Below are 23350 nucleotides of genomic sequence, written 5' to 3' on the forward strand. Positions count from 1 at the left end.
CATTTTAACTTGGTTAACATTATCAGTTTGTGATGGCAGTTTGATAGTATGCACATGTTGGCACTGACTGACCCCCAGGGGCTGATGGGTGGGGCTAAAAAGGGTAAAATTGAATGAAATCTTCTTCTTAAAGAACCAAATAAGTTGGAATCAAATACCCTTCATAGATCGAAGGGTCTTGACTAAAGGTGCTTTACTAAAATCATGAATTTCACGACTCTAGGGACACACGTTAACCTCCTAGGAGGGGGTAAATTTTACTATAGTTTATATAATGAAATCTCAGTTTTGACTATGATTTGTTTGATTTCTATTGGAATTCATTCCAACTTTGTAAACATTATCAGCATGGGACGATACAGTTTAATGGTATACACATGTTGGCCCTCACTGACCCTTAATTAAATTGACTGAAATATTTCAAATCTCAGGTGACCGTTAAGGCCCATGGGCCTCTTGTAATCAATACTGGTATGGTTATTTTTTTGTTATCAAATTAGGTGGAAATAGAGATCGATCGGGACCCAAACAGACTTCTACAGCCAACTGCTGGGTGGAAGTCAAGGACCAAGGAGATCGGCCCAAGTGGCTCAGGTCAGGTGATGCACATGCAGCACAGGTAAGGTTTATGTTACTGATGATAATGCATAGCTATTAATAGTTATATCTCTCCGTAACGGAGTGTTATAATTCTGAACATTTGTAGGTGATCTGCTATCATGATTGTCCTTTAAACCTTGATTCAAAGGAAAACTCTTTGACTGCTTTATGGTTACCATGATATTGAAAAAGAATTTAATTCATTTGTTTTTACAAAACTGTTACCTATTTGTTTGTTACACAAAAACAATTTCTCTTTGGGGACAATTTTTGTGCAGGATCTTTTCACTGTTGAAAAATTTGTTTGTTTAATGAAAAAGAAATTGAAAAAAAAAACAAAAAAACATTGCAAGTCAAATATCCCAGATAAGTTATTGAAAAACTTTATAAAAAGTTTATATATTCAACTTTTTTAGCTCACCTGGTCCAAAGGACCATGAGCTTATGCCATGGTGCGGCGTCTGGCGTCCGTCAACATTTCCTTTAAATCCCTACTTGTCCTGAATGTCTTAATGGATTTTGATGAAATTTGGTCTGGAGCATTGTTGGGCAAAGGACAGATAATGTTGTGTAAACAAGAGGCCCATGGGGCCTGTATCGCTCACCTGGATGGATTAGACCAAATGTCAAAATAATGTTCATATTCAATTTGTTTTATTTGTAAATCTCTAACAATGCTATATATGGTTATAGTGTGGGATTCCGAACTGCTTTAAAGATTAATGAAGTCCAGACTCTCTAAGGTCTGAAAGACCTCAAGAATTGTTTTTAGAACATGCATTTATAACTTTATGACCAGTAGCGATTTAAAGGAATTACCTCTATTTCCCCTATTGGGCCCTGCCCATTTGTCCCTTTGGGGTCAGAGTCACCATTTATGCAAAATCTGTTCCCCTTCCCCAAGGATGTTTCTGACCAAACTGGGTTCAAATCCATTCATAACTTTATGACTAGTAGCAATTTAAAGGAATTACCTCTATTTCCCCTATTGGGCCCCGCCCCTTTGGGGTCAGAGCCACCATTAATGCAAAATCTGTTCCCCTTCTGCCAAGGATGTTTCTGGCCAAATTGGGTTCTAATCCATTCATAACTTTATGACTAGTAGCGATTTAAAGGAATTACCTCTTTTTCCCCTATTGGGCCCCGCCCCTTTGGCCCCTCGGGAGTCAGAATCACCATTTATGCAAAATCTGTTCCCTTTCTGCTAAGGATGTTTCTGGCCAAATTGGGTTCAAATCCATTCATAACTTTATGACAAGTAGCGATTTAAAGGAATTACCTCTATTTCCCCTATTGGGCCCCGCCCCTTTTGCCCCCTTGGGAGTCAGAATCGCCATTTATGCAAAATCTGTTCCCCTTCCCTAAAGGATGTTTCTAACCAAATTGGGTTCAAATCCATTCATAACTTAATAACTAGTAGCGATTTAAAGGAATTACCTCTATTTCCCCTATTGGGCCGCGCCCCTTTGGCCCCTTTGGAGTCAGAGTCACCATTTATGCAAAATCTGTTCCCTTTCCCTAAGGATGTCGCTGACCAAATTGGGTTCAAATCCATTCATAACTTGATGACTAGTAGCGATTTAAAGGAATTACCTCTATTTCCCCTATTGGACCCCGCCCCTTTGGCCCCTCGGGGGTCAGAGTCACCATTTATGCAAAGTTTGTTCCCCTTCTGCCAAGGATGTTTCTGGCCAAATTGGGTTCAAATCCATTCATAACTTGATGACTAGTAGCGATTTAAAGGAATTACCTCTATTTCCCCTATTGGGCCGCGCCCCTTTGGCCCCTTTGGAGTCAGAGTCACCCTTTATGCAAAATCTGTTCCCCTTCCCTAAGGATGTCGCTGACCAAATTGGGTTCAAATCCATTCTTAACTTGATGACAAGTAGCGATTTAAAGGAATTACCTTAATTTCTCCTATTGGGCCCCGCCCCTTTGGTCCCTTTGGGGTCAGAGCCACCATTTATGCAAAATCTTTTCCCCTTCCCCCAAGGATGTTTCTGACCAAATTGGGTTCAAATCCATTCATAACTTTATGACTAGTAGAGATTTATAGGAATTACCTCTATTTCCCATTTTTGGCCCCGCCCCTTTGGCCCCTCGGGGATCGTAATCACCATTTATGCAAAATCTGTTCCCCTTCCCCCAAGGATGTTTCTGACCAAATTGGGTTGAAATCCATTCATAACTTTATGACTAGTAGTGATTTAAAGGAATTACCTCTATTTCCCCTATTGGGCCCCGCCCCTTTGGCCCCTTGGGGGTCAGAGCCACCATTTATGCAAAATCTCTTCCACTTCCCCCAAGGATGTTTCTGGCCAAATTGGGTTCAAATCCATTCATAACTTTATGACTAGTAGAGATTAAGAGGAATTACCTCTATTTCCCATATTTGGCCCCGCCCCTTTGGCCCCTCGGGGGTCAGAATCACCATTTATGCAAAATCTGTTCCCTTTCCCTAAGGATGTCGCTGACCAAATTGGGTTCAAATCCATTCATAACTTGATGACTAGTAGCGATTTAAAGGAATTACCTCTATTTCCCCTATTGGACCCCGCCCCTTTGGCCCCTCGGGGGTCAGAGTCACCATTTATGCAAAGTTTGTTCCCCTTCTGCCAAGGATGTTTCTGGCCAAATTGGGTTCAAATCCATTCATAACTTGATGACTAGTAGCGATTTAAAGGAATTACCTCTATTTCCCCTATTGGGCCGCGCCCCTTTGGCCCCTTTGGAGTCAGAGTCACCCTTTATGCAAAATCTGTTCCCCTTCCCTAAGGATGTCGCTGACCAAATTGGGTTCAAATCCATTCATAACTTGATGACTAGTAGCGATTTAAAGGAATTACCTTAATTTCCCCTATTGGGCCCCGCCCCTTTGGCCCCTCGGGGGTCAGAGTCACCATTTATGCAAAATTTGTTCCCCTTCTGCCAAGGATGTTTCTGGCCAAGTTGGGTTCAAATCCATTCATAACTTTATGACTAGTAGCGATTTAGAGGAATTACCTCTATTTCCCATATTTGGCCCCGCCCCTTTAGCCCCTTTGGGGTCAGAGCCACCATTTATTCAAAATCTGTTCCCCTTCTCCCAAAGATATCTCTGACCAAATTGGGTTCAAATCCATTCTTAACTTGATGACAAGTAGCGATTTAAAGGAATTACCTTAATTTCTCCTATTGGGCCCCGCCCCTTTGGTCCCTTTGGGGTCAGAGCCACCATTTATGCAAAATCTTTTCCCCTTCCCCCAAGGATGTTTCTGACCAAATTGGGTTCAAATCCATTCATAACTTTATGACTAGTAGAGATTTAAAGGAATTACCTCTATTTCCCATTTTTGGCCCCGCCCCTTTGGCCCCTCGGGGATCGTAATCACCATTTATGCAAAATCTGTTCCCCTTCCCCCAAGGATGTTTCTGACCAAATTGGGTTGAAATCCATTCATAACTTTATGACTAGTAGTGATTTAAAGGAATTACCTCTATTTCCCCTATTGGGCCCCGCCCCTTTGGCCCCTTGGGGGTCAGAGCCACCATTTATGCAAAATCTCTTCCACTTCCCCCAAGGATGTTTCTGGCCAAATTGGGTTCAAATCCATTCATAACTTTATGACTAGTAGAGATTAAGAGGAATTACCTCTATTTCCCATATTTGGCCCCGCCCCTTTGGCCCCTCGGGGGTCAGAATCACCATTTATGCAAAATCTGTTCCCCTTCCCCCAAGGATGTTTCTGACCAAATTGGGTTGAAATCCATTCATAACTTTATGACTAGTAGCGATTTAAAGGAATTACCTCTATTTCCCCTATTGGGCCCCGCCCCTTTGGCCCCTCAGGGGTCAGAGTCACCATTTATGCAAAATCTGTTCCCATTCTGCCAAGGATGTTTCTGGCCAAATTTGGTCAAAATCCAATAAGAACTTTATGACAAGTAGTGATTTGAAGCAAATGTTGACGGACGGACGGACGGACGACGGACGCTGCGCCATGGCATAAGCTCACCGGACCTTCGGTCCAGGTGAGCTAAAAATTAAAAACATTTTCACAAATGACTGGTCTTCACATGCATTTTGAACCAATGTTGGAAGAGGCTGTTTAAAAGTAAAATATTTGAAATTTAGCTGAAATTAGACTATTTCACCATAATTACTGAAATAACCAGGTGAGCGGTACAGGCCCTCTGGGCCTCTTGTTCCAAAATACTATTATCATTCTCTTTTTGTACAAATTTTTATCAATATAAATAAAACTTTTGTTTCAGAGCTATTCCTTCATGGCGACAAGGTTTACATTGAAAGTACAAATGTTCCTCAGCCCCTAAACCTGGACTGACTCTACAACAGTGAAGGGACCAAAATCTCTCAACATTGAAAAAAAAAAATCCTGTGATATGTTTTCATCGTAAATAAATTTACTAACTGAAATGTGTTTTATTCTCCTGCTTTACAGCTCTGTGCACATAGAGGTATCAGTACATCATTTATAGTAGACAAACAATACATACATCTATAGTCTATGTCCCCAGTATCTCTACATCATTTATAGTAGACAAACTATACATACATCTATAGTCTATGTATCTCTACATCATTTATAGTAGAAAAACAATACATACATCTATAGTCTATGTCCTCAGTATCTCTACATCATTTATAGTAGACAAACTATACATACATCTATAGTCTATGTATCTCTACATCATTTATAGTAGAAAAACAATACATACATCTATAGTCTATGTCCTCAGTATCTCTACATCATTTATAGTAGACAAACTATACATACATCTATAGTCTATGTATCTCTACATCATTTATAGTAGACAAACAATACATACATCTATAGTCTATGTCCTCAGTATCTCTACATCATTAATAGTAGACAAACTATACATACATCTATAGTCTATGTCCCCAGTATCTCTACATCATTTATAGTAGACAAACAATACTTACATATATAGTCTATGTCCTCAGTATCTCTACATCATTTATAGTAGACAAACTATACATACATCTATAGTCTATGTCCCCAGTATCTCTACATCATTTATAGTAGACAAACAATACTTACATATATAGTCTATGTCCTCAGTATCTCTACATCATTTATAGTAGACAAACAATACATACATCTATAGTCCATGTCCCCAGTATCTCTACATCATTTATAGTAGACAAACTAGGTGGAGGGCTAGTGATAAAGTGTCGGGACACCTCAACCACTCGGCCACCGCGACCCCGAGGTGGAGGGCTAGTGATAAAGTGTCGGGGCACCTCAACCACTCGGCCACCGCGGCCCAGAGGTGGAGGGCTAGTGATAAAGTGTCGGGACACCTCAACCACTCGGCCACCGCGGCCCAGAGGTGGAGGGCTAGTGATAAAGTGTCGGGGACACCTCAACCACTCGGCCACCGCGGCCCAGAGGTGGAGGGCTAGTGATAAAGTGTCGGGGCACCTCAACCACTCGGCCACCGCGGCCCAGAGGTGGAGGGCTAGTGATAAAGTGTCGGGACACCTCAACCACTCGGCCACCGCGGCCCAGAGGTGGAGGGCTAGTGATAAAGTGTCGGGACACCTTAACCACTCGGCCACCGCGGCCCAGAGGTGGAGGGCTAGTGATAAAGTGTCGGGACACCTCAACCACTCGGCCACCGCGGCCCCGTTAGTGAGACAGATAACCATAAATAAATAACTCCTCAAACAATTTCCTGTGTTTATTAAGTTATGAATTATGAAATGAAATACACTTCATTATACACTTCATTACAATTTGATCACATTCACTTGTGTTCATGAAATTTAACTGTCCAAGCTAACCACTGACTTACTGTACATTGATTCGAAATTAAATAGAGAGTATATTGTGTTGTTACTTAATATAACAATTAGTATGCCTCGTCTCAATGTTGAAAAGAACATGAGCAAGTTTTAGATTTTATCAGACTTGAAATTTATTAAAAATCAACATTCATACTCCTGTTTTGTCATATCACAAAGCAACCGTAATTCATTGATGCCATACATTGGGTCTATATACATATAATTACATATACTGTATACACTTTATATAATCATGTTGCTTGCTCTCTCTCTCTCTCATTCTCCCATCATTCTTAATCATAAAATTTCAGTGAACTCCCTACGTCCTGAATTAGCCAGTTTACTGCCTCTATAGTGATAGTATACTTTCACTGCAGTCACTTAGTTGAACCTCAGGGCTGTTCCAAAATTATCCATTTAGGATGGGTTGGAGGGATTTATAAATAAAAAATATTAAAACATATTTAGTATAAGGATATATAGAAAACATTGTCTTTTTACCCGCATCGCTCATCAAATCTGAATACAAATGCCTCCCACCCATCCCATACAGATAACTAGTGGAGAGGAATGTAACACACAAACTCCTAAATTGTTTATAATTATAATTTGGATGATCCCTTACTTTCCTCTACCACCCCATCCCGGATGAAACTGCTTATCTCCTTCTGTGAGAAGCCAACCTCATGTAACACCGCTGATGTATTTTCACCGATCCTCGGAGTAGGGTACACTTTGTCCACCCCTGGAGTCCGGGAGAGTTTAGGGGCGGGCGCTGGTGAATACCTTCCCTGGTTATCCTTCAGGAAACTCTTGTTATACACATTGTGTGGATGCAATGGTGCCTCCTTGTAGTCCAGTACTGGACTATAGCAAGCATCCAGACCATCAAAGACAACATCCCACTCATCACGTGTCTTCAACAGGAATTTTGCCTTGAATTGCTGTCGCATTTCATCAGGATCGTCAAACTGTGATACTTCATTACTCAAACCTAGGCCTGTAAACATGTTAAAGTTTACATATATATACAATATTGATATACTTTATATTTATACAGAATTTCAAAAAATATATATAATGATGAAAAATTAGCACAGTTGACTAATAATTATATAAAAAAAAAAAAATTTGTTTTGTTTTATTCAAAGAAGTGGCTCATTTTTATACGCCCGACGGAAGACGGGACGTCTTGTTATCATGTTGGCGGGCAGGCACATATGGTGTCCGAACCATAACTCCAATACTACTCGACCCAGGCTCTCCATACTTGACACAAATATACATATTGATGAGCCGGAGTGTCGCATACCAAAATCATGCCCCTTACCCCCGTATTTGTGGAGTTATTCCCCTTTGATGATTTTACTTGTCCGGACCATAACTCCAATACTACTCGACCCAGGCTCTCCATACTTGACACAAATATACATCTTGATGAGCTGGAGTGTCGCATATCAAAATCATGCCCCTTAGCCCCGTATTTGTGGAGTTATTCCCCTTTGATGATTTTGTAATTGCTCACCATTCACTTAATAATGGTATTAGGAGGCTGATTCTTTGCAAAGAGGTTCATTTAATGTATATATTCTGTATATAAACATGTGAACTAATTTTTGTGTTGTTGTGTCTAAACCAAGGTTTCCCATATTTGCAACATATATACATCTCATCATTTAAAGTTGCCCTTCAGTTTCGACTACACACCATTATGTGTATCAATATCTCCTTCCAACTTTCCAACAATAATACTTCATTTTAAAGCATTACGATCTGTGAAACTACCCCCTTCCAAGGGTCAAATATTGCGGCGGGCGTATGTTGTGGCCCTCCAACAGGCCCTTGTTCATATATATTATAAATCATTATTGCCAATTTATAAAGTGAATAAAAAGCTTATGAACATTTATTAAATTTAAGATACCATCTCTATTATAAAGAGACCACTCTCCATTAAGAGACCGTTTTTCAACTTCCCTTGAGTGGTCGCTTAATACAGATTCGACTACATGTATAGAGGATATATCTAACAGTGTTTTCAGTAATACCAAATATATTTCACGAGTGGGGCTAATATTTTGATATTTTTCACGAGTGCGCAGCACGAGTGCAAAATATCAAAATATTAGCCACACGAGTGAAATATATTTGGTATTACTGAAGACACTGTTAGATATTCTGTTTATTACATATTTTATCAACGAAAAACCTACCCCGTATGCTAACTAGGCCCACAGCTATAATTTGTAAACAAAAAATGTAGTTCCCCCTGTCCAGGTGCAGAGATATATGTCGGGCTTTCTGATTGGTCAATTATTTTGGTATTTTCTAATCATTAATTTGATTGGTCAAATCAGCAAAAGTGATATTTTTCACTAGTGAAAAATATCACTTTTATAGAATGAACAATTTTTTATATTTCACTGGTAAAAATGTAATAAATATTTATATTTTTCTATATCATTTATATTCTACATTAGTCTAAGATTATTCACAAGCAAATGTTCAAAGCTATGGTGATTAGGTAATGTGTATTAACCAAAGTTACAAACCTTTTACTAAATCATTGAAAAACTGTGGCTCTAGAGAACCAACACCTACAAACTTCCCGTCCTTTGTCTCATAAGTGTCATAGTAGGCGGATCCTCCATCCAACACATTTTCTCCTCTTCCCTTTCCCCAGATAGGCATACCTCTAGAACTCCATAGCCATGATCCTGTGAAATAGCCAAATCATCGTCATTAATATTCACAGGTCCATTTCAGACGAGCCTTGAAATTTATATAAAATACTATAGACACAAAGATGAGGTCAATTCAGAATAAGAAAGTTGAAAATTACAGCTTTTAAAAATGTTATCTTTGGGACATACAGAAAAATTCTGAAATAGGATTTTTGCAGAAAATAAATAGTGTTTAACAATATACATTTCAAAACTCGACTACTCATCAACTCTAACTTACCAACGTAAGCCGAGCCTTCCACCATATTGGAATCAATCACTTGACCCTTGCCAGATATTGACCTTTCAAACAAAGCCATGGTGATTCCAAAAGCACAAGTCAGGCCACCTCCAGCGAAATCTGCTACCAAATTAACTGGAGGATATGGATGCTCTCCCTTTCTTCCCAACTGTCCGAGTATACCTGAAAAAGACAAACAAAGAGGAGTAAGAATTATATATCCTATTGATAGTACAACCTAGAGGCAGGTGGGAGTCAGAACTCATGTATATGCAAAAACGTCAAATTCTCCTGGCCTGGTGGTGCACGCCTGAATGAGTTATGCTGTACAGACAGGGTCGATGTACATGTATATAAAGAATACATGGTCAGTGTCTTAAAATATAAGCTTTATTTTGGCGAGCGTAAGGAAAGACGAAAGTGGGGAGCCACTTTTGTCTTTCTGGCCCGAGCCAAAAATACAGCTTATATTTTAAGACACTGACCATGTATTCTATTTATCCTGCAACAGTCGTCAAAAATAATAATTTTGAAGTGAAACAGTATCAACAATGATCCAAATATGTTCGCCTTTTAAATGTTGTTTCGCTTGGAAGTAGATCAGTCAAATTGACGCATAGATTCCAAAATGCAGCTGTTTTCCGTCACTGCCGTATACAGCAAAAAAATGCGGTCGCAGTTGCAGGATAAGGAAATATATATATCCCATGTGAATTTTTACAGCAGGCATTATAAAAATGACAATGAAATCCTACACAGAAATCTGATGGTTTTACATATCAATGTTCGATTATATGTTTACTGGAATGGGTTAGGAAGTAGACAGATATTTTTATGTGCTTTATCTGACTTATCTATACAGTAAGCTCACTAAGTCTGAACAGTAAAAAAATCATTCTCAGATGTGCACCCACAGACCAGATCGGAGAAATTTGGCAATTTCATAAAGGAAGGAATTCTGACTCTCATCTACCCATTACAGTATATTACTGGGTAAAGAGGATAGATATTCAGAATAATTCGGACTAATGCATGATGCACATCTCACAAAGACAGATAAAAGTCAATTAGAATAGGTTACTTGAGACTCTCAGGTGAGCTAAAAATGTAGCTTGTAGTTAGTGTATCAAGTGGTGATAAAAGATACATTCTCACCTAATCATATATACCTATACACTACTGCCCAGCAAAGTCATTAAAAATCTATTACAAACCCATTACAAAACTATTAAAAACACTGATTCCATTAAAATTGGCCATTTTTTCTTGTTTCCATTTTTGGGACAAACCTGGAGTTAAGTAATGTAATGGGCATTATTTTTCTAAATTTCAATTACTTTCCTATTAATATTTTTTTGTAATGGTCATTAACAAAATAATGGCCATTACTTCATGTTTTGTATTTTTCTTAATGGCCTTTATTCTGTTTGTAATGGCCATTAGAGTGGAGTCATCATAATGTTATGGCCATTACTAACTGTGGATTTTATGTACATTATGTACTTCCATAACATTTTCCATTTAATGGCCACAACAAATTATGATCACAATGTAATGGCAATTATTTATTGGTAACTTCATGTAATGCCCATTACATTTTCCATTTAATGGCCATAACAAATTATGATCACAATGCAATGGCCATTACTTATTGGTACCTTCATGTAATGCCCATTACATTTTCCATTTAATGACCATAACAAATTATGGTCATAATGCAATAGCCATTACTTAATGGTACCTTTATGTAATGCCCTTACATTTGTTATTCCGATGTGCAATTCCTCATAAGTAACATTTTTTTTCTTGTAATGGCCATTACAAATATTACAAATATCATCACATCATATTGTAATATATATGACAATGTTTAATATACTACCATGAATTGTTGACCTTAAATTAATGTATTATTTCAGTATCTTATTTTTCATTATATTGTTATTGTTGAATTCCATGTCTATATAACAATTTTGTTGTTGGCTTAAAGAAGAATAAGGAAACTGTACAGGCTTACTAAACCCCTTCACAATAAAAAAAACTTCAAATTTCCCGCCAAATTTTCCCGCCAAATAACTTCAAGCAGGAGAGTTCCAATACATGGCAGCCATGAGGCTTTTCTCACGCATATAAACAACATGTTATTTTACAAATGAAGGGAAGTATTTATCTTTAATACCTGGTTCATGATTAATACAAGACTACCAGGAAATGAAATATTCAACTCAGGAAGTATGTCAACCTGTTTATAGGTAAGAATTAGCTTAAAACCAATCACCATGCATGTGACCTAAATTTACATAGTGTACATTATATTCAAACAGCTTTGGCATTTCTTAAATTGTATTGCCTATTCAACCAAATTGTACAAACACACATCATATGTACATTGAGAATTAATGCAATAATGAACATAAATCACTCTTACATGTATCTGAAGAATATTAAAAGGATTTTGGGTCCACATGATTGTGTACTGTGAATATCCATTTTTGAAGCAGTTATCAATTTGAAACAAATGATGGATCACTTTGAATGCAATTTTTAATGGAAGGACTACATGTACAACGATATTGTCAAACATGCATAGTGATACAGTTCATGATGCAGTTCATGATGAACTTTTATGAAATTAAGTGGTAAAATGCATTTTCTAAATTTTCTGAATGCGTCTAATGTAATGGTCACATGTAGGTCCATTAATTTTGTATACCTGTATATATATAATGGCCATTACACTTTAGTTTGTAAAAACGTAATGGCCATTACCATTGTGTTGATCTTTAAACAGTTTTTGTACTTTAAAAGTAATGGTCATTATATTTGTAAAAATTGTGGCCATTAAAGTGTATTTTCTTGTAATGGTCTTTTAGTTTTGTACACCTTTAATGGCCATTACAGAGTACACTTCAGAAAGTAATGACACCGTTAATGGGCATTACAAAAATGGTTTTGCTCCAAACCTAATGGCCATTACATTACACCAAAATGTTTAATGCCCATTACACCATAAGGTTTGATGCCCATTACATTGAAAACTAATTATTGATGGCCCTATTACATTGTAATGGCAATTACTTAGTGAAAACTTTAATGGGTTTGTAATGGGCAATTTGACAGTAGTGATAAGAGTTAATGACTATTAATGTTTTTGTCAAACCATTAAAATCCTTAAAATGCATTTAAATTTTATTGTTTTTTTTTCAGACCCATTAATTTTGCACCTTTAATAGTCATTACTGTTAAATTAAAAGCCATTATTAAAATAATTAATGATCATTATAAATGTTTTGTTAATAGCCATTAAAATGTATTAATTAAGTACCATGAACTAATTGATTTGTTTCAACCCTTTGATGATCATTAAAATTGAAAACTGTCACATTTAAAGACTATCAAACTTGTATTAAAATTTTTCAATTAATAGCAATTAAAGGTACAAAATTAATAGCATGATTGATGGTTTTATGATGGGAAATTTTAATGGGGTTTTTAATGGCCGTTTTAAGGGCTTGGGTATGCAGTAGTGATAGTTTAGAGAAAGTTTAAGGTTACCTATAGTTTAGAGAAAGTTTAAGGTTACCTATAGTTTAGAGAAAGTTTAAGGTTACCTATAGTTTAGAGAAAGTTTAAGGTTACCTATAGTTTAGAGAAAGTTTAAGGTTACCTATAGTTTAGAGAACGTTTAAGGTTACCTATAGTTTAGAGAAAGTTCAAGGTTACCTATAGTTTAGAGAAAGTTTAAGGTTACCTATAGTTTAGAGAAAGTTTAAGGTTACCTATAGTTTAGAGAAAGTTTAAGGTTACCTATAGTTTAGAGAAAGTTTAAGGTTACCTATAGTTTAGAGAAAGTTTATGTTACCTATAGTTTAGAGAAAGTTTAAGGTTACCTATAGTTTAGAGAAAGTTTAAGGTTACCTATAGTTTAGAGAAAGTTTGAGGTTACCTATAGTTTAGAGAAAGTTTGAGGTTACCTATAGTTTAGAGAACGTTTAAGGTTACCTATAGTTTAGAGAAAGTTTAAGGTTACCTATAGTTTAGAAAAAGTTTAAGGTTACCTATAGTTTAGAGAAAGTTTAAGGTTACCTATAGTTTAGAGAAAGTTTAAGGTTACCTATAGTTTAGAGAAAGTTTAAGGTTACCTATAGTTTAGAGAAAGTTTAAGGTTACCTATAGTTTAGAGAACGTTTAAGGTTACCTATAGTTTAGAGAAAGTTTGAGGTTACCAATAGTTTAGAGAACGTTTAAGGTTACCTATAGTTTAGAGAAAGTTTGAGGTTACCTATAGTTTAGAGAAAGTTTAAGGTTACCTATAGTTTAGAGACAGTTTAAGGTTACCTATAGTTTAGAGAATGTTTAAGGTTACCTATAGTTTAGAGAAAGTTAGAGGTTACCTATAGTTTAGAGAAAGTTTGAGGTTACCTATAGTTTAGAGAAAGTTTAAGGTTACCTATAGTTTAGAGAAAGTTTAAGGTTACCTATAGTTTAGAGAAAGTTTGAGGTAACTTATAGTTTAGAGAAAGTTTAAGGTTACCTATAGTTTAGAGACAGTTTAAGGTTAACTTTACAAGTAACTCTCCTGGAAGCTTGTATTACATAATTTGTAGATAGAATATTCAGTTTATAAAGTGACATCCATCTTGGAGTATGCCTCTGCAAAGTAGCAATCTTTGGCCAAAATGTAGTTTCTACCTAAACGATTAATATAGGCATCATTATACCCAATTATAGCACACAAGGATAATATATATCTAAACCTGTCACATTTAATAAGTTTATAGTCTGACCCTGTCACATTTAGATAGTGTACAGTCTGACCCTGTCACATTAGATAGTGTACAGTCTGACCCTGTCACATTTAGATGTACAGTCTGACCCTGTCACATTTAGATAGTGTACAGTCTGACCATGTCACATTTAGATAGTGTACAGTCTGACAGTCACATTTAGATAGTGTACAGTCTGACCCTGTCACATTTAGATAGTGGACAGTCTGACCCTGTCACATTTAGATAGTGTACAGTCTGACCCTGTCACATTTAGATAGTGTACAGTCTGACCCTGTCACATTTAGATAGTGTACAGTGTGACCCTGTCACATTTAGATAGTGTACAGTGTGACCCTGTCACATTTAGATAGTGTACAGTGTGACCCTGTCACATTTAGATAGTGTACAGTGTGACCCTGTCACATTTAGATAGTGTACAGTCTGACCCTGTCACATTTAGATAGTGTACAGTCTGACCCTGTCACATTTAGATAGTGTACAGTCTGACCCTGTCACATTTAGATAGTGTACAGTGTGACCCTGTCACATTTAGATAGTGTATAGTCTGATCATGTCACATTTAGATAGTGTACAGTCTGACCCTGTCACATTTAGATAGTGTACAGTCTGACCCTGTCACATTTAGATAGTGTACAGTCTGACCCTGTCACATTTAGATAGTGTGTAGTCTGACCTTGTCACATTTAGATAGTGTACAGTCTGACAGTCACATTTAGATAGTGTACAGTCTGACCCTGTCACATTTAGATAGTGGACAGTCTGACCCTGTCACATTTAGATAGTGTATAGTCTGACCCTGTCACATTTAGATAGTGTACAGTGTGACCCTGTCACATTTAGATAGTGTACAGTGTGACCCTGTCACATTTAGATAGTGTACAGTCTGACCCTGTCACATTTAGATAGTGTACAGTCTGACCCTGTCACATTTAGATAGTGTACAGTCTGACCCTGTCACATTAGATAGTGTACAGTCTGACCCTGTCACATTTAGATAGTTAACAGTCTGACCCTGTCACATTTAGATAGTGTACAGTCTGAACCTGTCACATTTAGATAGTGTACAGTCTGACACTGTCACATTTAGATAGTGTACAGTCTGACCCTGTCACATTTAGATAGTGTACAGTCTGAACCTGTCAAATTTAGATAGTGTATAGTCTGACCCTGTCACATTAGATCTATAGTGTATAGTCTGACACTGTCACATTTAGATAGTGTATTGTCTGACCCTGTCACATTTAGATAGTGTACAGTCTGACCCTGTCACATTTAGATAGTGTACAGTCTGACCCTGTCACATTTAGATAGTGTACAGTCTGACCCTGTCACATTAGATAGTGTACAGTCTGACCCTGTCACATTTAGATAGTGTACAGTCTGACCCTGTCACATTTAGATAGTGTACAGTCTGACCCTGTCACATTTAGATAGTGTATAGTCTGACCCTGTCACATTTAGATAGTGTACAGTCTGACCCTGTCACATTTAGATAGTGTATAGTCTGACCCTGTCACATTTAGATAGTGTATAGTCTGACACTGTCAAATTTAGATAGTGTACAGTCTGACCCTGTCACATTTATAAAGTGTACAGTCTGACCCTGTCACATTTAGATAGTGTACAGTCTGACCCTGTCACATTTAGACAGTGTACAGTCTGACCCTGTCACATTTAGATAGTGTATAGTCTGACCCCGTCACATTTAGATAGTGTACAGTCTGACAGTCACATTTAGATAGTGTACAGTCTGACCCTGTCACATTTAGATAGTGTACAGTCTGACCCTGTCACATTTAGATAGTTAACAGTCTGACCCTGTCACATTTAGATAGTGTACAGTCTGAACCTGTCACATTTAGATAGTGTACAGTCTGACCCTGTCACATTTAGATAGTGTATAGTCTGACCCTGTCACATTTAGATAGTGTACAGTCTGAACCTGTCACATTTATATAGTGTATAGTCTGAACCTGTCACATTAGATAGTGTATAGTCTGAACCTGTCACATTTAGATAGTGTACAGTCTGAACCTGTCACATTTAGATAGTGTACAGTCTGACCCTGTCACATTTAGATAGTGTACAGTCTGACCCTGTCACATTTAGATAGTGTACAGTCTGACCTTGTCACATTTAGATAGTGTACAGTCTGAACCTGTCAAATTTAGATAGTGTAGTCTGACCCTGTCACATTAGATAGTGTATAGTCTGACACTGTCACATTTAGATAGTGTATTGTCTGACCCTGTCACATTTAGATAGTGTACAGTCTGAACCTGTCAAATTTAGATAGTGTAGTCTGACCCTGTCACATTAGATAGTGTATAGTCTGACACTGTCACATTTAGATAGTGTATTGTCTGACCCTGTCACATTTAGATAGTGTACAGTCTGACACTGTCACATTTAGATAGTGTACAGTCTGACCCTGTCACATTTAGATAGTGTACAGTCTGACACTGTCACATTTAGATAGTGTACAGTCTGACCCTGTCACATTAGATAGTGTACAGTCTGACCCTGTCACATTTAGATAGTGTACAGTCTGACCCTGTCACATTTAGATAGTGGACAGTCTGACCCTGTCACATTTAGATAGTGTATAGTCTGACCCTGTCACATTTAGATAGTGTACAGTCTGAACCTGTCAAATTTAGACAGTGTACAGTGTGACCCTGTCACATTTAGATAGTGTATAGTCTGACCCTGTCACATTAGATCTATAGTGTATTGTCTGACACTGTCACATTTAGATAGTGTATTGTCTGACCCTGTCACATTTAGATAGTGTACAGTCTGACACTGTCACATTTAGATAGTGTACAGTCTGACCCTGTCACATTTAGATAGTGTACAGTCTGACCCTGTCACATTTAGATAGTGTACAGTCTGACCCTGTCACATTAGATAGTGTACAGTCTGACCCTGTCACATTAAGATAGTGTACAGTCTGACCCTGTCACATTTAGATAGTGTACAGTCTGACCCTGTCACATTTAGATAGTGTATAGTCTGACCCTGTCACATTTAGATAGTGTACAGTCTGACAGTCACATTTAGATAGTGTATAGTCTGACCCTGTCACATTTAGATAGTGTATAGTCTGACACTGTCACATTTAGATAAGTGTACAGTCTGACCCTGTCACATTTAGATAGTGTACAGTCTGACCCTGTCACATTTAGACAAGTGTACAGTCTGACCCTGTCACATTTAGATAGTGTATAGTCTGACCCTGTCACATTTAGATAGTGTACAGTCTGACAGTCACATTTAGATAGTGTACAGTCTGACCCTGTCACATTTAGATAGTGTACAGTCTGACCCTGTCACATTTAGATAGTTAACAGTCCTGACCCTGTCACATTTAGATAGTGTACAGTCTGAACCTGTCACATTTAGATAGTGTACAGTCTGACCCTGTCACATTTAGATAGTGTATAGTCTGACCCTGTCACATTTAGATAGTGTACAGTCTGACCCTGTCACATTAGATAGGTAACCTGTCACATTTATATAGTGTATAGTCTGAACCTGTCACATTAGATAGTGTATAGTCTGAACCTGTCACATTTAGATAGTGTACAGTCTGAACCTGTCACATTTAGATAGTGTACAGTCTGACCCTGTCACATTTAGATAGTGTACAGTCTGACCCTGTCACATTTAGATAGTGTACAGTCTGACCTTGTCACATTTAGATAGTGTACAGTCTGAACCTGTCAAATTTAGATAGTGTAGTCTGACCCTGTCACATTAGATAGTGTATAGTCTGACACTGTCACATTTAGATAGTGTATTGTCTGACCCTGTCACATTTAGATAGTGTACAGTCTGAACCTGTCAAATTTAGATAGTGTAGTCTGACCCTGTCACATTAGATAGTGTATAGTCTGACACTGTCACATTTAGATAGTGTATTGTCTGACCCTGTCACATTTAGATAGTGTACAGTCTGACACTGTCACATTTAGATAGTGTACAGTCTGACCCTGTCACATTTAGATAGTGTACAGTCTGACACTGTCACATTTAGATAGTGTACAGTCTGACCCTGTCACATTAGATAGTGTACAGTCTGACCCTGTCACATTTAGATAGTGTACAGTCTGACCCTGTCACATTTAGATAGTGGACAGTCTGACCCTGTCACATTTAGATAGTGTATAGTCTGACCCTGTCACATTTAGATAGTGTACAGTCTGAACCTGTCAAATTTAGACAGTGTACAGTGTGACCCTGTCACATTTAGATAGTGTATAGTCTGACCCTGTCACATTAGATCTATAGTGTATTGTCTGACACTGTCACATTTAGATAGTGTATTGTCTGACCCTGTCACATTTAGATAGTGTACAGTCTGACACTGTCACATTTAGATAGTGTACAGTCTGACCCTGTCACATTTAGATAGTGTACAGTCTGACCCTGTCACATTTAGATAGTGTACAGTCTGACCCTGTCACATTAGATAGTGTACAGTCTGACCCTGTCACATTAAGATAGTGTACAGTCTGACCCTGTCACATTTAGATAGTGTACAGTCTGACCCTGTCACATTTAGATAGTGTATAGTCTGACCCTGTCACATTTAGATAGTGTACAGTCTGACAGTCACATTTAGATAGTGTATAGTCTGACCCTGTCACATTTAGATAGTGTATAGTCTGACACTGTCACATTTAGATAGTGTACAGTCTGACCCTGTCACATTTATATAGTGTACAGTCTGACCCTGTCACATTTAGATAGTGTACAGTCTGACCCTGTCACATTTAGACAGTGTACAGTCTGACCCGGTCACATTTAGATAGTGTATAGTCTGACCCCGTCACATTTAGATAGTGTACAGTCTGACAGTCACATTTAGATAGTGTACAGTCTGACCCTGTCACATTTAGATAGTGTACAGTCTGACCCTGTCACATTTAGATAGTTAACAGTCTGACCCTGTCACATTTAGATAGTGTACAGTCTGAACCTGTCACATTTAGATAGTGTACAGTCTGACCCTGTCACATTTAGATAGTGTATAGTCTGACCCTGTCACATTTAGATAGTGTACAGTCTGAACCTGTCACATTTATATAGTGTATAGTCTGAACCTGTCACATTAGATAGTGTATAGTCTGAACCTGTCACATTTAGATAGTGTACAGTCTGAACCTGTCACATTTAGATAGTGTACAGTCTGACCCTGTCACATTTAGATAGTGTACAGTCTGACCCTGTCACATTTAGATAGTGTACAGTCTGAACCTGTCACATTTAGATAGTGTACAGTCTGACTCTGTCACATTTAGATAGTGTATAGTCTGAACCTGTCACATTTAAAAGGTGAATACCTGCCAAAGATATGTAGTTGATATCGTGCCCAGCTTTTGCTGACCATGGTCCCTGCTGACCGAAGCCGGTCAATCTGGCATACACAAGACGAGGGTTTTCTGACAAAAGTCTGTCTGGCCCCAGACCAAGCTTCTCCATGACACCTATAATAAAATAATTTTTTTATCAGATGAGTTCAATCATCATTCATTTACTATGGTCAGACTGTTCCACATCCAATGCCATTATATAATTTATACTGATAAATTACAACCATTCCAATCACCTTTGAGATTTATCAGATCTATCTGTAAATATGACAGAGTGATGAGGAGTTGTCAATATGAAAATATTCTACCCACCCAAATTTTCAGCATGCCAGTCTGATAGATTAATTACATATTTTTGACCGATAACAATAGAAATACCTGTCCTGAATGGTTCTATAACGACATCTGCTTTGGAACACATCCTCCTCACTATCTCCACCCCATCCTTCTTCTTCAGGTCCACAGCTACCGACTGTTTTCCTCGTCCTAGTCGATCTGTTCCCATGGTTGACTTCACCTATATTGTGGTTATCGTAGCAGTTATTGCAACAAAGACATGAAAAATAGTAAAAAGGTTGAAACTTGGATTTTAAAACTAGCTATAAATAATATATAAAATATATCATCAATAACCTTGTACAAAATCCTAGAGGTCTTAAATCAGGCATTTTTAGTTTGTTTTTGTTGTTTTTCGTTTCTTTCCTTTTTTTTCCAACACTTACTCTGTCAACACGTACCACCTTGGCACCAAAGTCAGCTAATATCATAGCACAGAACGGAGCAGGGGCGAGCCCCGCCAACTCAACAACTCGAACACCCTTCAACGCCATCTGTAAAGTTGAAACATATTGATCACTCATCACATTTAATGGAGTCATTAATAATAGACCAGGTGTCTGTAGAGAAATAATGTTAGAGCAGAATCAGTTATTAAGATATTAAACCTTCTGACCAACAATTAAAATGTGACTAGATTTTATTGAGCAGTTTTCAAATCAATTCTATTTACTGGTTCATAGGGAAATGCCTCTGTGTAGCCAAAAATCAATGCATTTCAGTTTTATTTCAAGCAACGTACGTAAATATCATTAGTTTTATTGCTATGTTTAATTTTCTATAATAGTTTGAACAGAAAACCAAAGTTTTGGGTTGGGGGGGCTCATGACCCCAAGAGAAAAACATTAGTACATTAATCCTTATATCCTGATCTTTCCAAGACTTATTTCAGTGAAGATTCTTTGAAAGTATTGCTGTTTTAACAAGTATTCTGTGAGTATTGCTAAACCAATACATGTCCCCTACCAGTGCCCTCAAGTTAAAACTTCAGCCAAATTTGAGTAAAAATGTTTAGCCAAAACTGAAACATGATCATTTTAATTTTTATGAAAATAAGTTCTTTCCAAACAATGTGTAAATTCAACTCTATTGGGTTGAATAAACAATGTTTCCTGCCCCTAAAAGATATTCAAGTATTCTTTTGGTATGTCTACTGTACAGAGTAAAAGAATTTAAAGTGAATTTAAAGTGAAATGTGTAATAACAGCCTTGGATTGAAATAAAAACATGATTCTGCATATATAGCACAGCATACTAGTAATACCATTATTAAGTGAATGGAGAGCCATTACTAAACTTTAACCTCAAGAATACAGAGAAAACGGTTAAGTCCATTATATGGAAAAAAATTCAAAAAATGAAAATAATTTTTAACTGTACGAAAGTAATGCCTTACACCCAAAGAACCTCTATGCAAAGAATCAGCATCCTAATACCATTATTAAGTGAATGGTGTGCCATTATAAAACTTTAACCAAAACTTTAACCAGACGGACGGACGGACGCAACACCTATAGTCTCCCCGGTAGGGGACTGATAATAGTAAGGAGGGGATAAGGAATCTCAATTACACTCGATTGCTGTCCTCCACCATACACCCAAGCATGCCAATGCAAACACTCACACTTGTGCTAACAAAATCACTTGAGAAAAAGACGCAAATTGACCCCTTGTTGTAAAACCCCACTTTAGGTGCTGGAGGAAGCATTAGTATTTTCAAGTAGGACTGTTTATAAACATATGTAGCATGGAGAAACGTAGCTGCGATAACGTAGCTCTGAACGACGGACGGACAATTTCTGACAGATGGCCGTCGTCAGAGAGCAGTGTTGGCAGGGTATGAATATTCGTTCTAATGGTGTCAGGGCCAGAGGAATCTCGGGCTAACTGATCATTTAAACTGGCGTTACAATGTAATGTGTCATAGATATGCTTAAAATTTAAATCGAAGGAAACAATTTCCAAGTTGTCCTAATTTCCTTTCAGCTTTGCCCCAACCTCCCTACCTGTGCTTCGCTCCTAGACTCCGAGCTCATGCATCTACCGCCCTTCACCCCTTGGCTTATTTGACTAGCAAGAGGTCAGGTTTCGTTTTGAAAACGAGGTAGACTAGCTAGAGTGCTATAATATTTAGAATCGGATCAAAACAAGCCTGGAGTAAATGGCAATCGTAGCCTGATCGCTTATTAACGACCATGTTACGCACAAAATGAGGTTATGTGTGTGAAATACATTTGTAGCCTATTTGAGTATATTTTTGTGTATTTGAGTATATTTTATGTGTATTTGAGTGTATTTGAGTAAAAAGTCAAGCCGGGAGTAACGGGGGGTTAAATGGACAAACCTATCAGATGAAGCGATAAAACCGTCTGCCATACAATCTATATAATCAGATAGCTCTCGTTACTTGATATGTATAGGTACATAGAGAATACATGGTCAGTGTCTTAAAATATAAGCTGTATTTTGGCGAGGGTAAAGAAAGACAAAAGTGGCGAGCCTTGGCGAGCCACTTTTGTCTTTCTGTCCCGAGCCAAAAATACGGTGGTGGAGAATTTGTGTATCCCGAGCCGAGCCCGTGCTTTTGACCCGAGCCCGAGCTTTGGATATTTTCGTTTTTCTCCTTCATTACTGAATGGATTAAAGTGATTTTTTCTACCAAGATTTGATTTCATGTTTTAAATCAATCAGTGTAAGTGGATTTTCATGAAATGTATTTTAACGTCCAAAATACACATTTTTCATTTTCCAGGGGGAGAATTTGTGTAGCCCGCAATCAAGCGTGACTATTCATGTTTTTTGCTAATTATTTCTGATACATGCTTTTATTTAGATATATAACTAGATACAAACATCAAGTAAACATAGCTGGTTTCAAACATATAAATTTCAACATCTATTTATTGTGACTTGGTGTCAAATTTTGACATTTTTTAACCGCGCCGACGATCAACGAACTCGCCGTATTTACCGAGCTTTCACCGAGCCCGTGCTAAGGGCAGGTAACTCTACCGATCCCGAGCTTTGTGACTGTACATTAGTAAAACCGGGCCTTTAGTGTAGTGCCGAGCTATATATGTGAAAATTGATTGTGATTAAAACATAAAAATGGCTTGAGATTAAACTTTATTCAAATTGAGTGTTATTGTTAAGACAAAAAATAAAATATGTATATTTATCGTACATTTAAAGTTATTAACTCAAATACTAAATTACAAAAATCATCAAAAGAAAAACAATATTCAAAGTAGAATGATGAATACAAAGTTTAATGTGATTATTTTTTTCCGATGGTATATTAGATTTAATTCAGAGTAAGATCAATGATATAGAGCCAGATGTACACGACGAGATAACCGACGAAGAGGTAAGTGATGACAATGTTAACGCCGCAACAGACTCTAATATTCCGCAAGCAGGTAAGTATAATTCCCAAAAGTCGTTAGCAGTAGCCGCATTAAGGGATA

General features: G+C 37.6%; 2 protein-coding genes across 3 annotated transcripts in view; one reads left to right on the top strand and one right to left on the bottom strand.

Moving 5' to 3' along the window:
• LOC117316570 (coiled-coil domain-containing protein 112-like) overlaps nt 1-5017 on the top strand; it is a 56605-nt gene extending 51588 nt beyond the window's left edge. The window contains exons 13-14 of one of the 2 annotated variants that reach the window (XM_033871215.1): nt 501-619; nt 4855-4962. In XM_033871215.1, the coding sequence (XP_033727106.1) occupies nt 501-619; nt 4855-4888 (153 nt within the window). In that variant the 3' untranslated portion in view covers nt 4889-4962. Of the gene's footprint in view, nt 1-500; nt 620-4854 lie in introns of both variants that reach the window. The other variant, XM_033871214.1, reaches the window with a different exon arrangement.
• A 1277-nt stretch (nt 5018-6294) lies between these two features.
• On the bottom strand, nt 6295-21989 carry LOC117316665 (alpha-methylacyl-CoA racemase-like). Its single transcript, XM_033871369.1, has 7 exons — nt 21890-21989; nt 20270-20377; nt 19926-20064; nt 19518-19661; nt 9380-9562; nt 8968-9132; nt 6295-7415 (listed from the first exon to the last, which is right to left on the bottom strand). The coding sequence occupies exons 1-7, from the start codon at nt 21917-21919 to the stop codon at nt 7018-7020; spliced, it is 1167 nt and encodes a 388-aa protein (XP_033727260.1). The 5' UTR covers nt 21920-21989; the 3' UTR covers nt 6295-7017.
• Nucleotides 21990-23350: the final 1361 nt, after the last annotated feature.

Source organism: Pecten maximus, chromosome 18 (assembly GCF_902652985.1).
Source record: "Pecten maximus chromosome 18, xPecMax1.1, whole genome shotgun sequence".
NCBI classification, from domain to species: Eukaryota; Metazoa; Mollusca; class Bivalvia; order Pectinida; family Pectinidae; genus Pecten; species Pecten maximus.